The following is a 21,905-nucleotide window of genomic DNA, read 5'->3' on the forward strand; positions in this document are numbered from 1 at the left end:
AGCCAATCAGCAGGCGAATGTCTGATCCGATGCAGAATCAACGGAACTGACTTTACATGTGTAAAAAAGTACTCTAATTACAAACAACCTGCAAGATACGAGTGATATAAAAACAAAATATGATTAAATAAAACAAAAAATATGAAAGATTATGACAGAAATACAACATATTACATTTATTACATATTTTGCATCTGATCTCAAACACAGACATTCAGTACTGTATGATAATTGTGCATCTAAAATTGTGTGGCAACTACCGCAAACTCCTTTATTGCATGTGCAGGCAATTTAATGTGTATTTTATTAACTGTCACACAACCTGTAATCTGACTGATATCAGGACGGACACGTCTCCATCTCTGCAGATCAGCTGTTTCAACAAAGAGTTCATCTCTGTGTCTTCAAAGCACATTAATGGATTATATATATATATTTAGAAATGTTTAATTAAAAATGTGGTTCAAAATATCATTTACAAAACCAGGCATGCAGACAAAACATCTGCTGAGCTTTCATGAAGACCAGCAGCAGCAGATGGTTCAACAGATTTTACATGATTCTGTTTCTTCCATCACTTAAAGAAGCCCTTCACCAGCTTCACTGCGTCCCTGTAGATGACTCTAAAATGCGAGCCGTCGCAGTACGGCGGGGCTTTGGTCTGCTTGCAGGCGCACAGCATGACAGCGCCGTGCTTCTCAGGGGTGAAGCGCAGAGGGGAGATGCCCGGAGCTTCTGTGCTGTGAGCTCCGTCACAGAACGGCTGTCAGGAAGAAAAAAAATATCAGTTTTCCATTATAACAACAAAATGCTGTGAACTCTTATTTATAATCTTATTTTTCTTGCAGTGCTAAAAAGTTTTTAAGTAGCCAGAAAAAAGGCACCAAAAACTGCAGTTCCTGAAATGTCCACTTGAGGCACGAGTCCCCACAGACCTCCATGTTAAGAGTCCACCTAATACCCCGTTCACACTGGGGGAAAAAATGTGGCTTAAGCAGGATTCGGCCGCATCCTGATCAATCCAGATGTGTTTTTTCTGTGTGAACACCTTGAATCCGGCTGTATCCAGTTTGATCCGGCTAGATCCACCTCTCGTGGGTGGATCTAGCCGGATTGGCTCAAATGTGGCTCAGGTGTGAACGCAAATATTGCGAGCGAATATGGCTAGCGACATGCTACTTCTGGTTCACGGGGCAAGACACAGGACAAAAAAAATGCATGACACATGCGCACATGCGGTCCTACCGCGGTGTGAACGGACTCTGTATATTACGAGGCGCCACCTAGTGGTTTGGAGGACAGCAAACATGCTGGATGAAGCCGGATTGAGTGCGGCCACAAGTGTGTGCTAGCCAGATTTGAAAATAGGTCTGAGCGCATCCAGCTTAAAGGCTGTCTGGGCTCAATCCTACTCTAGCTGGAATGACTTTCTCCAGTGTGAACGGGGCCTAATTTACTCTGGACTGTCCCAAGAGCGCCCCCTATGAACGTGCTGCAGGTTTCCAGGTCTGGAAATCTTTAGACGTCCTCTTTACATTATTGACACAACATGGATCAGATCAGATCCTGTCGGCTGCTGAGCTTCTTCAGCGTAAAACAGCTGTAATCAATAACATTGATAAGGGTCTTCCGTTGACGGAGGAAACAGGGCTATCTTTAAAGTGATCAGTTACAGCTGTGCTGCTGCAGACAGTCATCTCATGTCCATGTCTGGACAGAGGTCTCCTTTCAGCCTGTAGGAATGTAAACAGCCGCCCATGAACCGCGAACTGTGACTTCCTGTGTTAGCTTTGACCCCAGGTGACCTCCAGCCCAGGTGTGTCTGAAACCGGAGTCCAGCAGCTCAGCACCCTCACCTGCTTCTTGCTGTGACCGCAGACACACCAGGCGTAACGTTTCCCAGCAGTCAGCGTCACTCTGTAGGGCAGCCGGGCAGCCGGGACCGGCTGAGACGACTGCAGGGAGCACCGGACCTGCAGGAGGAACCGCAGCATTACATCTGACGCACAAACAACAGCTTACAGGGACGGAGCACCGGACACACAGGGACAGGAAGCTCCTCCCAGCCCCTCACATCATTCATTCATGAAATTATGGCTCGTCTCTGGATGCTGATGCACAACGTGAGCCAATCAGCAGCTCCATCAGACTCCTCAGCCTTAGTTTTTGCTGCACCTCGTCCACCACCTGAAGGGAGACCCTTCCTAACACCAGGCTGCTGTTTTGGCCTCCATGTTGTCTGCTGAGGGGCCCCACTGCAGGGCTCTGATACTTAACTGCTGGTGGCCCCACAGACTGCCTGAGGACAGAAAGGAGCTGCTGATTCTGACCAACGCTTTATATCACGTGGGGACAGAAATGGCTGCACGTGTTGTCCATACCTGTCTGTGCTAAAGGTGAGGGAGGGAGGGTGTGTCAGGTATGTAGAGTACACCGGACACACACACACACACACACACACACACACAGCCTCCATTCACAGAGGATGTGCGCTGACCCAGGAAAGATGATACAACATCTGACAGGCAGACATGAGGGGGACAGGCAGACATGAGGGGGACAGGCAGACATGAGGGGGACAGACAGACATGAGGGGGACAGGCAGACATGAGGGGGACAGACAGACATGAGGGGGACAGGCAGACATGAGGGGGACAGACAGGCAGGCAGACATGAGGGGGGCAGACAGGCAGGCAGACATGAGGGGGACAGACAGGCAGGCAGACATGAGGGGGGCAGACAGGCAGACATGAGGGGGACAGACAGGCAGACATGAGGGGGATAGACAGGCAGAAATGAGGGGGACAGGCAGGCAGACATGAGGGGGACAGGCAGACATGAGGGGGACAGACAGGCAGACATGAGGGGGACAGGCAGACATGAGGGGGACAGACAGACATGAGGGGGACAGGCAGGCAGACATGAGGGGGACAGGCAGGCAGGCAGACATGAGGGGGACAGGCAGACATGAGGGGGACAGGCAGACATGAAGGTGACAGACAGGCAGACATGGGGACAGACAGGCAGGCAGACATGAGGGGGACAGACTCACCACGGAGGAGGGAACGGGGGTCGTCTGAAGGACCGCGCGCATCCTGTGCGCAGCGCCACCGTCAGCGCGGCTGCGTTCATCCTGCGGCGCCGTTTACGCGGAAAAAGCTGCTTCTACACACGGACACTGAGGCGTCACACACACACACACACACACACACACACACACACACACACACACACACACACACACACACACACACACACACACGAAACTTTCCAGTAAAATTTACAACATGGCCGCGGCGACGCAGCTGATTGGAGAAGGTAAACAGCTCGTGCTGAGGACACTCCCTCTGACGCGCCGCCCCTCCTCTTCCTCCTCTCGCGCGCTCATTCATCAGTTAAAGGTGTAATTCACCGTAATAACACGGGGCGAGGCGCAACAAGTGGCTGCTGATCAGTCACGGTGGTGACGTATTAACCATCATTGGAACCACAGATGAACAGTCATCACTATGGCAACAACACACTAAATACACTATATATATATTTTTTTATTACTACACAGTAAATGATGATTTGCCTGTCTGTGTTTTAAGCAGCTGACAGAACCTCCGGTGTCATGACGCTGGGACTGTTTTCATGTTGTGTTAAATAAGGACTCATCTGCAGCCCTGAAGAACCACAGACTGTGTTTACCTGAAGTCGGCTCGCCGCTGAATCAACATCCATCAAGAGAAATCAACTGTAAAAACAAACTCAGTAAAATACATTTATTAACAAAAAAAAAAGTCGTCTTAATCCGTCCTTTTTAATTTTACACACAAAAATATTAAAATACTTTACAGGGCTTCTCATCTGAATATCGTCAAATTTGTTTCGATCAATTCTCTCAAATACTCTGTACAATGACAACGTGCGTGTCTCTTTTTTAAATTCAGTGCTTATTTAATTTAATTTTTTTTTGTCTTTTCAGGGAACGATGCATTTAAAATGATGCATAGTTATTACTTGGTACTTAGCGATACATATGAGAGACGTCACTGCATTTCATGCGATCCATATCCCGATATTTAACTGGCGCTCCATCAGACCTCATTCTGAGCAGGTGCTTCAATGTTGCAACACATAAAAGATCCACAGTACGACATTCAGAACATGGATTATCTTGGTTACCCAAACTTCAAAGCTTAAAAAGAATGAATGTGTTTTTTACACAAACATATTAAAGTATACAACTTGTATTCCAACAAAATTGAAAAAAAGTACGAAATTTTTTTTGTTTTTGTTTTTTTTTTACAATTGGGCCCAAAGCGCCCCAGTGCAACATGGGAAAAAAAAAAAAACAGCTTCAGAAATCCTTCACTGCGCTCCTCAGTCCGCCTTGTGGTCGTGTGCAGAGGTGACTGGTACTTGGTAAAGATCAGACCTCCTTCATCACATCCTCCTCCTCCTCATCTCATTGCTACAGAATTGATCAGTGACCGGCGAGCGAGTGAAGTATGTTTCTGTCTGACGTCTACACGAGCTGCTAACGAAACAAACTCTGTATATCACATGTGAGGGAGACTGAGTGAAGGAACCAAGGAGGGAACGAAGCTGTGAGTTAGTAACCTCTGTTAGTAAAACCAAGCTAAACGCAGGCATGGAATGGAAGAAGGAGCAGCTCCCAGACCAACGAACACTGCTGCTGCTGCTGCAGCACCACTGTAACATCTACAGGTGCTCCGTTCTCGGAAGCACAAACGACTAAAGAACACAAAGATGAGCATAGAAAATGCTTTGACACGTCCACTACACGGTTATTCACACGCTGAGATCATCAGTCAGCTATCGAAAGTATATAGCTATCGGGTTCAGGAAGAGTGCTTTACTTTAATAACGTACCCGAGAAACAAAATTAAAACATAAAAGAAGACGAGAGAGAGAGAGAGAGAGAGAGAGAGAGAGAGGGAGGAGGCCTCCGGACTCCTGGGTTCTCTGTACATCTAGCATCATTAAGGCATTCTCTATCCAGTATTGCTAAAAGAACAACTAGTTTGGAGGACGTGAAGAACTTCTACACATAAACAAACAAACCCAGAGTGCAAAAAATACTCCTAGAAATCAAAAACCTGCTCGTCCCTAGTGGCCTAGTGAGCATCCTTTAGAAGGTGATGATTTGCTCTGTTAGCTACTAACATGCAAAGTGCACACTTGTCGTTTAGAAAAAACAAAAATGATTTCTCAGTTACAAATTTCCAAATGTTTGGTTTCGTCTGCTTAATCTCGAAAGCAACTGCAAGGATATAAAAGTCTTGACAAACTCCGGTGGTGGTTCAGAAGAACTCCGGCTGCCCTGTCTGCACAGCGGACGCCATTTTTTTTTTTTTGGGACACATGGGGTGCTGTGATGTTAAAAACAAACTCCCAGAGTTCCATCTTCCGGGCTTCAAGCTGTGAGCTGGTGTTGAACTACGAGTGTTGTGTGTCAGTCAGCGACCTGTGAGGAGCTGCTGGCTGCCATGTTGGATGTCCGCTGTGCATGTGTAGGAGGTTTCCTGCCACGCTTTATGTCCACAGGAACCATGGTAGGCAGTAAACATCGCACTTTATACCAGCGTGTTTGTGTCTGAAAACACTTCCCCGTGTGGGCCGGGACAGGAACCGCCCCCCCCCACACGTCCTCCCCGTGGTGTCCGTGGACAGTATAAACGGGGAGTGAAACACCAGGACTTTGTCGGGCGTTAAATATATCCAGTGAAGGCTGTCGTGGTAACGAGTCTGCACAAAATGTCAACAACGGGAGATAGTTGGCAGAAAGTCTGAGGTAATAACTAGCTCAATGTTGAAATGCCACTAACCACACATCAGAAACGCAACAATAAATCCATCTTTTACACAACGATAAGCGCCTGTGAGAGGCGGCGGCGGCAGAGAGAGGATGGGCTGAACGCAAAGGGAAGACAAAATATCGAGGAAGACAGTTGAGGTTGCGAGAAGTGGCAGAAGTTTCTCTCACTGACTGGAGGGAGTTCATGAAGCTGTCAGAGAGGAGACGCTCCGCTTCAAACCGAAAGCCGGCGCTCCTCCTCCTCCTCCCACAGGGACCAGCAGGAGCGCCGGCTCTGCCTTCAAAAGCAGCCCCATTGGTCTAGCTAACAAATTAGTGCAATTTAAGAAGAGACCACAGAATTCATGCTCTCTGAAAGCTGCCTACACACAAAAACTATGAGACGAACCTCTGATATCCAGAATTCAAAACACGACCCAAAGTCCATGTTATACATTCATAAAAGAGGGTGAAAGATGACAGAAGGACAAAGTCTGGAAAAGTTGACCTCAGTTCTTCAAGGCGCCATGTGGAAGCTCCTGTTACTATGGAAACGTCACCCGTTCTTGTCTCCGCCCTTCTCTCCTGCAGCCTGAAAACACATGTTCAGTTTTTAGAGCCGAGAACACGAAGTGTGCGTAAACCGGGAGGAAGACCTGCAGCGTCACTCACCCCGGGCTTGTGAAGTGCGTTGTCCTGCAGGCCGAAGAGGCCGCCCGCTGGGCCGCCCTGCAGGGGGGAGGCCGTGGCTGAGGACAGCAGGTTGGGTGACTGGGCGATCATGGGTGAGTTGGGCGTGGAGGTGAGCGCTCCTGTCAGCGTGAGGCGCTGTAGCTCCCTCTGTCTCTGCTGCTGCAGCATCTGACACACAACCACCTGCTGCTCCTGGAGGGAGGGAGAGAGGGAGGCAGGGAAGGAGGGAGGCAGGGAGGCAGGGAAGGAGGGAGGCAGGGAAGGAGGGAGGCAGGGAGGGAGGAAGGGAGGGAGGTCCGATTGATAAGTTCATGGCCTCAGATGGACTCATTTTTAAAAATCTAGCACAGTTATCGCTCCAACATGCATCTGAACCTTTAATAGGAGAAAGAAATGAAAAGTGAAAGCTCTGCAGGGGAGAACAACGTCCGCTCTCACTTCCCCAGAGCCGGCCGATCGTGTTTCAGAAGGTTACAGTCAAAAGAGACTGAGCTCACCTCCACAGGAGCTCAGACAGACTATCGATCATGAGCTGTTAAGACATGTGAAGCTCAGCACAGCCTGTGACATCAAACTGAAAGCCTCCTAACTTCTGTCTTATTATCACCTGCTTGAACAAAGGTGGAAACATGCAGCCGAGTGTGACACACACACACAGGAAACAAACTGGCTTCTATATTTACTTGGTGTTTCTGCACCTGAATGCTTCCATCAGCAGACTTTCAGCAGTTTTGCAAGTCAAATGATTTCAGCTGGGAGACTTGTTGGAAGAGGCTCTGATGATTTTACCTTCACTGTCATTAACAGACCATTTATAAGACTTTTTAATTAGTTAATTCCACAGCATCATTTTCTTTATTGTAGAGTGGATAAATGTTTGAACTCTGAATGTACGGCTTGAGTTTAAATGTTTACTGCGTCGCTCATATTTAAATGAACCTGATTTGACTGGTGTCCCCGGACACCAACAGGAAATAAAACACTGCAGGGAGACGAGTTCAAGTGTGACTCAAACTGCCTGATGGTCTGTGAGGAGCTGGGACAGCCAGAAGGCTTCATTAACCCTCTAAACCCTGAGTTTGTTTAACATGTTCCACCAACAAACACACTAACAAAACACACACGCACACACAGCTGCTGTCTAAAAATCAATCAACACGATTTCAGACAAACTTCAACATCTGACAGCAGAGCTGTGAATGAGACAAAGGTGAAAAAGAAATGTGTCTTTACAGGTGTGAAGTTCTGCGAGGTGAGGAACTGCTGGAGCTGCTGCTGCTGCTGCTGCTGCTCCAGAAGAAGCTGCTTCTGCTGCTCTGACAGGAGAGACGACCTGAAACGAACACGCCGACGATTAAAGACGACAACAAGAACTAGCACACAAACCTAAACTGTCCAAGAGCAGAGGTTTACATACGGGCTGACGCTCTTGGGAAGCTGGAAGCCCTGAGCCAGTGCCTGGGGGTTGAGTGGCGGAGGCTGCGGCCGCAGAGCCGGAAGCGTCGGCTGAGGAGCGTTCTGCACGGGGGACTGGATCACGCCGTTCAGGCTGCCCAGCACGCCGTTCATGCTCAGCTGAGGACTCCCTGCCAGGGACGCCATGAGCCCGCCCACAGTGGGCAGAGAGGAGCTGCCCGCCTGACTCATGGCCCCAAAACCGTCACTCAAACCTCGACTCAGGCCGTTCAGCAACGGCTGGCCGAAGGCGGCGGGGCTCTGCTGAGGAGGAGGAGTACTCTGGAAGGAGAGTGACGAGCTGCTGCGGGACGGACTGCCAGAGTGCAGCTCCTGGAACAAAGGAGCAGCACGGTTCAGCTGTGTCATGAGGCACATCACACACACAACAACACTACACAACTCTTCCTACAAAGAGCTCACAGAGGTGAGAGATGACCTACAGTTTCTCACCTCGGACGAGGTAACAAAGGACGTGTCGTTCAGGAAGCAGCTCTTGGACAGGGGGCTCTTATTGGTGCTCAGGGCGTCTGAAGGAAGGCAACGAATAATCAGGATTAGAAACTAAAGGTTTCACTAACTGACATGAAGAAGAAGAAGGTGAAGAAGGTTCTGACCTTGTGTCGATGACAGGAAGTTGATCTGGGCAGACATGTGCATTGAACCCTGGGAGGAGTTGGAGTGTGGATGGAAAGGCACAGCCAGCTCCGTGTTGAGGTGCTGCAGCCGGTCCTTCTTGGCCGTGAGGCTGAGGATCTGGTCCTGAAGCCGCTGGTTCTCCTGCTGCAGGGAGTGGAGCGACTGGAGCATCTCCACGACTGAAGGGGCACAGAGAGAGACGCACAGAGTTTTAAGGCCTGCATCCAGAGCAGACCCTGTTAGCAGAACTAGCACCGACAGACATCTCCTCTCCCCGCCACGCATTTATACGTCACTCCTGCCTGTCATTAACGTCACAGGAACGTGTCTCCTCCTCACTGCTGCCAACAAAATGTAGCTCTGAAGTCACTGTGCAGCGGATTCTACTTTATGAACAGAAGACAGAAGACGATGGGTCAAACTGTGTGACTGTAATCTGAGTAGTGACACCGAGACGCCATGAAACGTGAGCTGATTCCAAAGATGTGACACAATATTAACCGAAAATATGGGGAACATTTCTAGCAGGTGGAGAAATCTTTGCTAAACTGGAGACAAAGGTAGCCTCAGTAAACTGCACGGAGGTTTCTGTTGGTCCACCTTTTTAAAGACCCTGCACCCCCCACACACGTGTTTCCAATTACTCTGGCTGTTTGGGCCCCTGTCTGGGTTGAAGCTGGGCAGAGCTCAGGCTGGAAAATACAAGAGGTCACAAAACGACTCCACGTTTCCTGCACCGTGCACGACGACGCGCTCTGATTTCTATTTATCGTTATTTTCCCAAACATCTCGGAGTGGTCTCGTGATAAACAAAGATAAACAGGAGAGTGAGGGAGGTGTCAATCAAAGCCCGTCTGTAGCAGCTGCTACTGGTGAACAACCAGCTTCTGTGCACTTATCTCAGCTGTCTCATGTTCAGTCGGTGTGTTCTCATTGTTCTCTGCAGCATACAGTCTCTATGGAAACAATCAGACAGTTGCTGATTCTTTTGTCATGTGACTGCTGGTCACATGTTTGTCAGTCATGGCTTCCTAGCTGTGCCAAAATGTTCGTTTTTTGACAGACTCTTGTTAAAGCAAAGACTTGATTTCTTGGAGGTATTAAAACAAATACATCAGACCAGTATTTTAACCATTGACTTGTATGGGTTTGTTCCACTTGACCTGGTTTTATATCAAGTGTGCCTGGCAGCAGTGCCAGCAGGGGTGTGAACCCTGAATTCAATCTCATCTTCTAAATGCCTTCTAACTGATTTTCTACGGAGCTGCCGCTGGAACGTGCTCTGCATCTCTCACAGCACACAGACACACTCCTGCTGCACATTGAAACGCCATCAAACACTCATCGGGTTAAAGTGAAGTAGTCCCTAGAAAAGGTGAAGAAGAAGATGATGATGATGATGAGGGGTCTGAGGCACGAATGTTTGAGCCAAAACAGGAAATGGTGACAACTCAGGGATCAAGGGAGGAGTCTGAGCAGCAGAACAGAATGAAATGAGCTGCTGGAGCTGCTTTCAGTGCCGCTGCAGCACGTTGCATCTCGCTGTGCTATTGTCTGAACCCAGCCACAGGGAGTCCACAGGTGCATTCATCAACTAAATATCATCAGGGCGTGTTCTCCCAGAGAGACCAGCAGCTTGTTGGCAAACACAATCATCGTATTTTACACTGCTGCTGCTGCTGCTGCTGTCGTCAGTCTGAAACGAATTCTCCCTTCTGATCCTTTGATTCTGAACGTTTTTTAGGAGGCCCACATAAATATGTTCTGCTCACTCACTGTTGACTCCCATCTCCCCGTTGCCATGTTTTTCAAGCAGCAGTTCAATGTGGGAGCTGGCCGGGGGGACGTTCTCGGGTCGGGCTCGGACTCCAGCGCCCAGCCCGTCTCGTTGGTCGAACAGAAGAGGAAGACAGCTCATGGGAGACCTTCATGTGGAGGAGGAGGAGGAGGAGGAGGAGAAAAAAACCAACAGGAAGTCAGAGACTAATCAGAAGTCATAGCTGGGAAACTACCAAAAATACACTGTGATGAGTGGATGTTATTTTTCTCTGGTAGTTAAACAGATGACATCATCCTGTTGCTGGAAGTGAAACTGATCTGAGCCTTATTTTAATCCGACCATGCTTCACTCTGTGTCCCTGACTTAACATGAGAAATGATGATGAAAGCGTGATGACTTACTGCGAGGAAAGACTCTCTCTTGGCGAGTTCCCCTGACACGGGAAGCGACAGTCATCAAGGTCGGACTCTTGAGAATGAGGACAAAAAAAAATAAAATAAAAAAATCACGCCCCTTTATTAAATGAGCAGACTCTGAGAAAGTAAAGAACATCTGTGTCAGCTGTGTTTATTTTATTTGTTCCTCACCTGGCAGTGAGGTCTGGGCTTGGCTCAGTAGTGGCGGCAGTGTCGGGGCGGTGGAGAGACAGCTGGCGAAGGGCTGAGTGGAGGTCAGACTGTAGGAGGTGCTAGAACCTGGATGGACCTGCGACACAGAACATCAACATCTGGCTGACAAAGAAAACATCTGGACAATCTGGAAAGGTGTAAAAAGTAAATACATCTGACAAAAAGTAATAATGATTCAACGTGTTTCTATGAATATATTAATAAATTAATATGGAGGATACAATTTGTCAATGAAGTGATTAAACTTCATGACACCTGGATATGATGGTCGGTCAGCAGCCAGTACAGCCTGTCAAGTGGAGCTGAGATCTCAGGGTTAGCTTCAAACTAAGGAAGTCAATGGGCTGGCGCATTAACAGAAATAAATAATGTATTGATTCGTGATGTAGTGATTGATCCATTGTCTAATGTAATCTGACACATCTCTCATATCATCTTTCTGTTGCCTCTTAGGCTACATGATGAAAACTGTGCCTGTGTTAAATAGTCCTGTATCGTAAATCAAAATGATCCCTGTCTGGTACCCGTCAGGTTACGTGCTAATCAAATCGTGTGTTATGAATCTAGTTTTGATTCATGCGATCGTTAGATTACGGCCATGTGTTCCAAAGGTCACTGCTGGCGGAACAATAGGGTCAGAGGATTGTGCCAAACGAGGAACTGAAATTTAGGTTTCCATGGTGTACGTAGCCAACATGATGGGTAATGAAATAAGGGATAAGAACGACCCAAGAAATGAATAATTCAAGAGTGTGTGATATCAGAGTAAAAGTCCATTGGTCAAAATACATCTGCAGTGTGATTGTGATGATGTGTGGAAAACAGGTCGTCTTTGCACTAAGGACTATAAAAGGTTGAGTAGAAAGGACGAGGACTGCTGCACTGCGTGCGGACTGAGCCAACCCCTTTCTTGGACTTTGTACTGAGTCAAGAAAAATCTCAGACTGATGGGGAAGTGAGAACACACGCTTCTCCACGGCAGGTCCTCGAACCGACTTCGCCGCAGCAGTGACTGATGGGGTGTGGCCGCCCTGGGCCCGCGGCACCCCTCAACCCTCCCAAAAGGACTTTTGGACAGAATTGGACATCATCCTCCAGCCAGCTCGTGACTTTCCTATTTGACTGATTTACTGCAGAATTGATTTTATTGAGAGATGATGATGAATTTTTATCAGAATTAAATTTTATGAATTACTCAATTTGATATTATGAGCTGCTGCTTTGCTTAAAAAGCTGAACCTGCATAATAAATGTTTCAAAATTCAGAACTCTCCTGTTTTCCCTCCTCAGTCTCACGGAAGCAAAACTCCAGGTAAAGAAGGCTTCATTAACCCTCTAAACCCGGGCCAGTCGTCACATGTTTAGTGAGTCTGGGCTCATTGATCACTGCACTTTTTCTTCCCACTCTCTAGGTGACTGCTGCTCACATGTAGGTCCATCATGGCTTCCTGCTTGTTGCAGAACGTTTTGTTTTTTTACAGACTCTTGTCAGTGTGAAGAAAAGGAGTGATTCTGTTTGACGCAGACGCTCTTGTCTCTCTCTGGCGTACCTGTGTGTTTGAGACAGCGTTGCCTGACGGAAGAGAGAGCGAGGAGGCGTGGGACAGAAGGAGTCCTGAGGAGAGCGGGGTGCTACACATGCCCCCACCCAGGGACAAGGAGGTGCTACATACCCCTCCACCCAAAGAGAGAGGGGTACTGCAGACGCCCCCGCCCAGTGTGAGAGGCTCTTTGAGACTGGTGTAGATGCCTGCAAGAGAAAAGATATCTGTAGTTCAGGGTGTGTGCAACAAAGAACCAAAGTAGGGCAGGAAATCTACCACAGAGACACGTGGCGCAGAGAGAGAACACTATCTAGGACGACATCGCTGCCTCACACAGATTAAATAAAAACTCTGAGACAGATTTACAAAAAAAACCCTCTGAATTATGAAAGCAGAGCTATGAAACAGGATCTCTGTTTGTCCTGCTGCCGTTCTGATACACAGATAAGCTGCTGTGTAATGGAAACATTTCAACACTTTAGAGTCGAGCTGCAAACGAACACACCAAAGTGCAAACAGATAGTGACACACACACACACACACAAACAGGAAGTTAGAGGGCTACCACACACTCGCTTTGACTCACCGGAGCCCAGAAGCGAGTTGCCACGGCTTGTAGAAAAACTGCCAGCAGAGGAAGAGGAGAAAGAAGAGGACGAGTTGATGGTGGGAGGCAGCGAGGAGGGGAAGGCCGGGTGGGGGATAGAGGATGGGCTGGAGTAAAGTGAGGAGGTTAAGGCTGGAGGAGGAGGAGGAGGAGGAAGAGCAGGGGGAGGAAGAGCAGGGGGTGCTGCGTGATGGTGGTGGTGGTGATGTTCCTCGTCCCTCCTCTCTCGGTTCTTGCTCCCCCGTGGTCGCCCGGGGCCGTGGCGGCTCTTTTCCTTTTTGGCACGGTGCCGCCTCTCTCGGGGCAGCGGCGGCGGAGGCGTGGCCTTGTCCACTTTGTCCGCCTCCTCCAGGATCGGTGGCGTGCTCAGCTGAGACTTGCACAGGGATTTGGATGGCTTGTAGTCGCCGGAGGTGGAGATCTTGCGGATTTTGCCGCTGCTGCCGAGCCCTGACGAGGAGGTGATGCGCATGATGGAGCCAAAGGTGGAGATGGTGACCTTGTTCTCAAAGGGACTGGAGTTCCCCTCTGGCCTGTCATGTCCTTGTGACCCTGCTAGTGGACCATCAGCGGGGGTCAACGCTGGTGGTTTGTGGTATTTACAGTCCTCTTCCTCCTCCTCCTCCTCTTCCTCCTCCATATCTTTGTCCTCCTCCTTTTCCTCCTCCTCCTCCTCCTCCTCCTCCTCCTCCTCGTCCTCGGGGACCACAGGCCTCCTGTGACGCTCTTTGCGCTCCTCCCTGCTGTGGTCGTCGCCTCCTCCTCGGTCATGGTCGCGCTCCAAGCGCGAGGAAGATGAGAACTGATGGAAATCCTGAGCCGAAGACAACGAGCCACCTCCAGGAGAAACACAACGTCACAGTCACACACTGACACAACATCGACTGAACATCTGTCAGGCGTTCACACTCTACCTGTGTTGAAGGGGCTGGAGGAGCAGGAGGAAGAGGAGCAGCTCTTTCCGGTGCTTCCTGTCTTCTTACTGCGATGGCCATGACCGTGTGAGCTCAGCTTCTTGGGCTTTCCCTCACTGTCTTTGCTGCTGTGGTGACTGGAGGAGATCTGTCCCAAACACACCCCAAACCTGACGTTAGCGTTCAAAATGATTTAAAATACAGACGATTTAAAACACCTCCGCGTAGGTGTGTGTTTTTTTTACCTTTTCAATACTGGTGGTTGTCACAGAGGAGCTCAGGTTCTCAGTAGACTTCTTGTGGCGTTCCTTTTGCCGAATCTTGTCCTTATGACTCTAAAAACACACGGAAACACAATTTGTCTTAGTGCCAACCTCAAAGTGCAACATGATAAATTAAACTAAAGCAACAAGAAGTGCAATTCCCCCTGTGGCCACTAGAGGCTGGCTCAAAAAGTGAGTCAAGCCATACATAAATGTTAACAGCAGAAGTAAACATGTTTACAGCCTGGTACAGACACATTTTAATACACCTGTTAAATTAAATATAATGAACTTGACCAGCAGTAAACTGCTCTTTTAGAAGCCTCACAGATGTTTTCTCCATCTTTAATTAGAGACAATGACGTGACCTCACAGCTGGTTACCTTCCTCTGGCGGTGGTGGTGGTGTTTCTCCTGTGACGGCGGTGAGCTGGAGCGCCCCCTGGAATGACTGAAGGAGCTGCTTGTATTTTCACTAGAGCGCAACTTTTTCTGCTGTAAAAAGCAAAAGTTGGAAAAGTGGAGTGAGCGCTGAATCCTCAGTTTATATCGTACAATGAAGGAACAGTTTGAGATATGCACCTCTGTCTGGACCAGCTGTAAAGACAGCAGAGAAAAAAATGACCTCACTGGTCAGCCTAAGGTTCAGTATGTGGCCTTTTGACTGGATTCTGTCTGTCTGGGCTGTTTCTGTGTGTTTTATGATCCACTGCTGTACATCTCTTGACATGATGTGTGGCCGAATAAGCCGACAAAGCCAGGGTCTAGTTTCTTAACTCATTTCTCTCCTGAAAACATCCCTTGAATGCCAATAGTGTAGCAGTGAGGACACTACTACCCCGTTCACACTGGGGAAAAAAATGTGGCTTAAGCAGGATTCAGCTGCATCCAGATCAATCCAGATGTGTTTTTTTCTGAGTGTGAACACCTCGAATCCGGCTGTATCCAGTTTGATTTCAAGCCGGCTAGATCCACCCACAAGAGGTGGATCTAGCCGGATTGGCTCAAATGTGGCCCAGGTGTGAACGCAAATGTGGCGAGCGAATCCGGCTAGCGATATACTTCTTCCGGTTAGCGATGTGCTACTTCCGGTTCACGGGACGCGACACGGGACAAAAAAAACGCATGACGCATGCGCACACGGGGTCCTACCGTGGCGTGAACGGACTCTGTATATTACGAGGCGCCACCTAGTGGTTTGGAGGACCACAAACATGCTGGATGAAGCCGGATTGAGTGCGGACACAAGTGTGTGCTAGCCAGATTTGAAAATAGGTCTGAACGCATCCAGCTTAAAGGCTGTCTGGGCTCAATCCTACTCTAGCTGGAATGACTTTCTCCAGTGTGAAGAGGTCCTCTGGGACACAGACCACTCCAAAACACCCTGACAGTTAATGCCAGGCTGACACACCTTAGAATAAACACCTTGCTTACTGCAGACAGCACGTTGTCTGACTGGTTGTGTCTGTTATTGGCGAGGTAAACAGTGGAGACTCCAGGAAGTCACCCTGCCAAATCTGTTTGGTCATCATCTGAACCTGCTCTGTTCCTGTTAGCCTTACGCTGCATTCACAGGACAAACATGTCAGTAGGAAAAGTCCCTTCCATGTTTATTACCATTTTGTTGTAGTGATGCTTGCAGTAGCCACAATACTTCACATTATCAGCTTCTGGGCCCTCCTCCTCACAGAGCAGACCAGCCATCTGAGCACTGAGAGGCACAAAGGAAACAGGAGATCAACGTTTACACACACACACACACACACAGTTACACACTCAAACCCTGACAATAACACCCGAGTGCTTCTTTCACTGATCCCAGGCGGAGGGATCAGATGTCAGATCTCTGCTCGTTATAATGTGAGCAGACAGGATTGACTGTACGTCCTCCACTGTGTTCATAAACAAAATTCAAACTTGTGTTTGTTTCTTTCACTAATGTCTGCACACACACACACACACTTTTCCTCACTCACCAGGTGACATGGAAGGCTTGTCTGCAGCCCTGTCGGTTGCAGGTCATGCAGGCTCCACAGGCCGCCTTGCTCTCCCTGCCGTGGTCCTCGCAGATATAACAAGTCTGATCAAAGAAGCAGAGCAGAGTTCAGGAGCTGCAGGGACGTATCCGTCATTACTATCGTTATTAACAACAGGTGCATTTTCTGACAAGGGCAAACTCATATGTTCCCGTCATTTGGCCATTAACGTGCAAACGGAGTGATTGCAGCGCAGCAGAGATGAAACGCTGCAGCTGCTCTGTGAGTGATTAGGAAGTTTTGCTTGTCAGGACAACAGATGAGCTTTTCAAACAGAGTGTGGTGGAAAACTGCTGACCAGATGTTTGAGGATGCTGTAAAGAAAGCTGCCATGATGACGCCGACATGCAACTGGACACACATGCCCAGGAAATACACACACACACACACACACAGCTTTTGTGCTTCTTCTTCGTCTCCTCCAGCTCTCCCCCTGATGGCAGCGGGGGGCAGGAGAGGCCTAGCAACAGGTGCGGGACAAAGGAACAGCAGGCTCTTTACCTTTTCACTCCAGCCCTCTCTGTTTCGCCTTTTCTCTCCTCTTTTCTCCCCCTTCAACATCCTACAGCTCAGCTCTCCCTCAGTTTCCCCCTCAGAGGACGGCGGCCGTGTAATGAAAGGCCGGAGACATAACTACGTCGAGGCGTGTAAAAAAGGGGAAGAGTGGCTTCTCAAGTTTTCACTGTCCATTGTGACGCCGTCTAGGAATGCAGGCAGCAAAATCTGGGGTGAATGGGTCTGACGGAGGGGAAAGCTGCATGCAATTTACTGTAGCTGACACAGTAATATGAGACCGGGCACTCAAACACTCACACATGTACATTTACATGCAGGCACACACACATATATGCACAGCATGACTGGATGTGCATGTAACGATTCTCCGCGCCGGGCTTTACGAGGCTGCATGCACACAGCAGCAAAACACGAGGGCACAAACGAGCACGTTCACAGGACAGCTGAGCAGCGGCGGCGAAGCCCGAAACCAGGCTGTGGTTCAACGGTTTGTTTTTGTTTTGTTTTTTGCGAGGTCCTGTTATCTCTGTGGTTCATCAGTCAGCATTAAGGCTGTTTCATACGTCAACATGTCATTAACTGGCCTTCACTTGTCACTCAGGGGGCGTTAATGGAAAACAGAGCTGATCATATTTCCATGCTGCAGCTCAGTAAAAACTGACTCACTATTTTCATGTTTTACTACAGTTATAGATGAATCGATTAACCACACGAAGCAAGCCGCCAGCCTCGGCACATTCATACTGCAGGATAAAGCAGCTCTATCGTGACAGATGGAGGAGAGACAACTCAGGCGAGATCATTCTGAGCTGCACATCAGCTGCAGCCACACTCTGTTGGAGGTTTTCTAACATTTTTACAGTGTTTTAATGCTGTGTTGTAACAAATTCATTGAAATATCTCATCTTAAATATTTGATGCATTCATGGACCACTGAAAAGTCCAGTTTTTTACAGTGGTTTTAGTGTATTGCTCACTTCATTTAGGTACCCCCCCCCCCCCCTCTGTGTATCTGTAATAAATAGAGCATAAATAAAGACATTATTTTTAAAAGGGTGCACAACTGCAGATCATCAGTGACTGCTGGTCACAAGTGAGTCAATCATGGAGGTTCTGTTGAGTTTAAAAGCTGCTTTTATAATATATTAAGATTTAAACGTGATGATGCATTCAAGTACCATCTCAAAGTTCAAGAAACTCTGCGCCTGTACAGCCGACGTGCTTCTTTGTTGTTCCCTCTAACTGTCTCGTCTGCTCTTCAGCTTCAGCTGGAAGTCTCCCACATTTCCCAGAAAGACTTGCAGCAGCCTCCAGAGAGCAGCCGTGACCTCGCCACATCCAGCGCTGGGTTTGTACGGGACGTGTAGGTGGAGGCGGCGACGGGGATGCGAAGCAAAAACTGGTTTTCCTGTTGGGGCAGAGGCCTTCGGGTTCTGCTGTGATTCCCCTCGACGGTGCATCATGAGTTGTTGAAGTGAGAAAATGCTTCTGAACTTTTTTCTACTGCGTTAATTGAATTAAATTTAATTGCAATGAAACGGATGTTTCCTCTCAGCGCTGCCTTTATTTGGACGACAAATTATTTTAACGGCAACCTTTGGACCCCACACGGTGAAAAAAAGTTTGTTATCAGAGTTTAACGCCTCTGATCTGCTGCTCCAAACAGCCCAGTGCATTCTGGGAGTTGGAGTTTGGAACAGCTGGTCGCTGTTCGGTCCTTTTGTTCAAACACGTTTCACTTTTATTCAGCAGTGAAAAACACACACTGGGACAGTGCTGTTGTGTCAGTTACAGGTGAAGCACAACTTAATTTAGCTCCAAATCTTCCAATAAAAACCTGACATTAGCTCGCTCTCTTCAAACCCACCAAACTCTATTTGAGAAAACTGTGATGTTACCCAACAGAAAGTCGTTGGAGTTGTTGGTCTGCTGCTGCCTCGTTAATTAATCGGTTTGTGTGACTTTGTGACTCGTTGATGTGTTTGTCTGGATCCATATTAACATGATACGACACCAGTGACACACAGCATCAGGCCAGTAGTCTGACAGTAAACCAAACACTCTGTGTGTGTGTGTGTGTGTGTGTGTGTGTGTGTGTGTGTGTGTGCACCTTGATGTATCTCTCATGCGGGACATACTGCAGGATGATGGGCTCCATGGTGAGGACGTTGGCGAACTGCACCTCCGGGATGTAGAGCGCGCACACAACGTGGGCCCAGCCTGATTGGCAGACAGATTTGCGATGAATCAACGACAAATATTTGTGAGTAAGCATGTGTGTGTGTGTGTGTGTTAACTCATGGCAGACTCACCTCCGCTGTCCGTTCTCTTGAGGGCGCCATCTTTGTGGGGACACAGCTCACACCTCTGTGGGGACACAGTGCAGATAAGAGAAGCAGGTGGAGCAGGAGTGGATGTGTCATGTCATATCGGTGTGTGTGTCTGTGTGTGTGTGTTATGCATACTCACCACACGCGCCGCCCGCTCCTGTGACTCACACTTCCGACAGAACCACGGGCCGGTGGGCACCTGGACTATGCCGTAGCATGCTGGGACACACAGACACACACACACACACACTGTCAGAGGTTACCCTAAAAACACACTCCTAATCCACCGAGAGCTCTGATTGGCTCATCCTGCGGTGTCAGCTCTTCCTGTATCTTTTCTTCATCACATTCTAAACATTCTCTCCCACTTAGGGAGTAACATTATTTTGAATTTCAGTCCCACAGATGAGAGTGCTGACAACACAAATCCACAACAACCTGGCTCCAGATTCACATTTAGAAATATAAGCAACAAAGCAAGTGGACACTGAGAGGCGGGCCTCAGGCGCGGACCCGACCGGGCCAGACACACACACACACACACAAACACACGCAGACGGACCTCCGGTGCCACTAAAGGCGCCATCCTGGCTCGGTGTCAGCCTGCCCGGCCCTGTGTGTTCAATCATGTGTGCGTAGAGGAAACAACAAACAGCACGCCTACCTACCCCTCCCACACACTCACACACACACACACACACACACACACACACACACACACACGCACGTACACAGCGGCGAGCCTACCCCCCCCCCCCCAAAACCTACCGACCTAAGCAGCGGCCAGCCGCCGGCACAGCTGCCCGGTAATGACGCGCTAACAGCGGGCTAATGTTACCTTGGTGAACGGCGACGCTGCAGCCGTGTCCATCACAGTAAACCAGCGGGTTCTCAGCCCAGCCTCGCTCGTCTGAACACACGCAGCAACCTCCGACCATTTCCCGCATGCTGCTCCCATATGAAGAAATTGTATTACCACTCCCGGCAACGGCTCAGACCACGGCCAGGCCTGTCAAGTGGTCGCCCCGGACCGTAACGCCGCACCGGGCATAGTAGTCGTGGGCCGCGTTCGACGCGGAGCTCTTAGCGCAGCGAAGAGACGAAAAATCTCGGCGTGGGGGGTTTTGTGGTGCTGTTGCTACGTTTTTTCCGTGATGTCCTCCCCGTCCCCATAGAACCGATGCAGTGCGCATGCTCAGACCTGCTCCTCTGGGTCGGAATAAAAGTCACAGAGAAAAAAGGTAGCAAATTATTATTTATAAACACGAAGCGTCACTTCAGCGCGAGTTCTTCCAGATTATAAAAATATTTTTTTATTTTTTTTTTTATAAATGAGAGAAACTCATACCTGCACTCCTTCCTGAAACACTTTAAAAAAAAAATTTAAACATGTGGATCAATCAGTCAAAACCGCTGGCTGCACTCTGCACTGTCTGTGTTCCAACAGCGCCATCTGCAGGCCGTCCGCGGAACAAACAGGGCCAAACAAATTACAAGCTATTTCACCATCCAGCGTGCTGACCTGAAAAAAAAAGGGGGAAACAAAAACATCCTGTGAGACAGAAAGTCCAACCTGTCAATGAAAACATGCAGCATTCATTTCACAATCACTTTTCAAACAACTCACACATTATATTAATTAAATAAAGTGGCAAACAGCAGAGGTTTCAAGGAGTTCCAAGTCCATTCCTCAGAACAGAACAGCTTCAGTTCTGACATGTTGGTGTTTTCCTCTCAACATTTCAGATGGACTGAAGTCAGGACTTTGACTTCAAAACATCGATGTTGTTCTTCTCTGACCATTCTTTTGTAGAACCACTTGTTTATTCTACGTCAGAATTCACTGCTTTAATTCAGAATTCATTGTTCCATGAACGGTGGCAGACATCCGGACCCAGGTGCAGCAAAAAAAAACATGATACTCCCACCGCCATGCTTCAGACACACACACACACACAGGATACGCTTCCTGTGCTGGAATGAACAAAACAATGATCAATTATAATCTTATTTGTCAACAAAACCAATGAATTAAAGAATTACTAATGACATATACAGAGGGAGGGACTAAGAAAGGGGTTATATCAACATTGTATAAGGTACTCCAACAAGAATCTAACAACAACAATTTGGAGGTCAAAGAAAATGAATATTATAATAACAGATGAACAGTGGGAAGAAACATTCAAAGCAGGACATCAGGTAACTAGTAGCTCCACATGGAGGGAGTCTGATTGGAAGATCACTCCATCTATCGCCTCAATGTACAGTAATACTTCTGAGATGTGTGGTGGGGGACTTTACTCATATGTTCTGGGAATATTCAAAAGGGAATAAAACATATTTTGGGTATTGATGTTGATGATCTTAATAGCGAAGAAAACAATTACAGCTTCTTGGTTGAAGCCACCAGCCCCCAATATAAAAGAATGGAGATGGTTTAATCTGTGGTATTGAATTGCTGTATGTTTACAGTCTTATCACTGCATCCCTTTATGTACATGTTAACTGTATGTTTGTTTATCTGCTGGTATCTATTTTATTATCCTTACTGAGTTCCTTTGACAACAACGTTAAAATGCTTCACATTCAGTCAGCAGGTGTCACCAGAGGCGTCTCCCCCTCCTGGCTCTTTCTGCCTGACAGGTAGGTTTTCAGGTGGAAATGGGACACACACACACACACACACACACA

At 48.2% G+C, this 21,905-nt stretch overlaps 2 protein-coding genes across 2 annotated transcripts; both read right to left on the minus strand.

Annotated features, from left to right (window-relative positions):
* Positions 1-287: 287 nt before the first annotated feature.
* LOC114435619 (CDGSH iron-sulfur domain-containing protein 3, mitochondrial-like) lies at positions 288-3,376 on the minus strand. Its single transcript, XM_028405505.1, has 3 exons — positions 3,053-3,376; positions 1,857-1,973; positions 288-763 (listed from the first exon to the last, which is right to left on the minus strand). The coding sequence occupies exons 1-3, from the start codon at positions 3,092-3,094 to the stop codon at positions 575-577; spliced, it is 348 nt and encodes a 115-aa protein (XP_028261306.1). The 5' UTR covers positions 3,095-3,376; the 3' UTR covers positions 288-574.
* A 222-nt stretch (positions 3,377-3,598) lies between these two features.
* Positions 3,599-20,677, minus strand: LOC114435388 (protein AF-17-like). The gene is made up of 21 exons (XM_028405083.1): positions 20,560-20,677; positions 20,050-20,420; positions 19,351-19,430; positions 19,194-19,248; positions 18,992-19,101; positions 16,306-16,409; positions 15,947-16,040; positions 14,714-14,824; positions 14,313-14,402; positions 14,068-14,215; positions 13,133-13,990; positions 12,553-12,752; positions 10,961-11,078; positions 10,775-10,841; positions 10,370-10,518; positions 8,572-8,772; positions 8,408-8,484; positions 7,917-8,287; positions 7,733-7,832; positions 6,479-6,691; positions 3,599-6,398 (listed from the first exon to the last, which is right to left on the minus strand). Exons 2-21 carry the CDS (start codon positions 20,156-20,158, stop codon positions 6,363-6,365), a joined length of 3,291 nt encoding a protein of 1,096 aa, XP_028260884.1. The 5' UTR covers positions 20,159-20,420; positions 20,560-20,677; the 3' UTR covers positions 3,599-6,362.
* Between the last annotated feature and the right edge of the window lie 1,228 nt (positions 20,678-21,905).

The sequence above is a fragment of the Parambassis ranga genome, chromosome 1, assembly GCF_900634625.1.
Source record: "Parambassis ranga chromosome 1, fParRan2.1, whole genome shotgun sequence".
In the NCBI taxonomy this organism is placed as follows: Eukaryota; Metazoa; Chordata; class Actinopteri; family Ambassidae; genus Parambassis; species Parambassis ranga.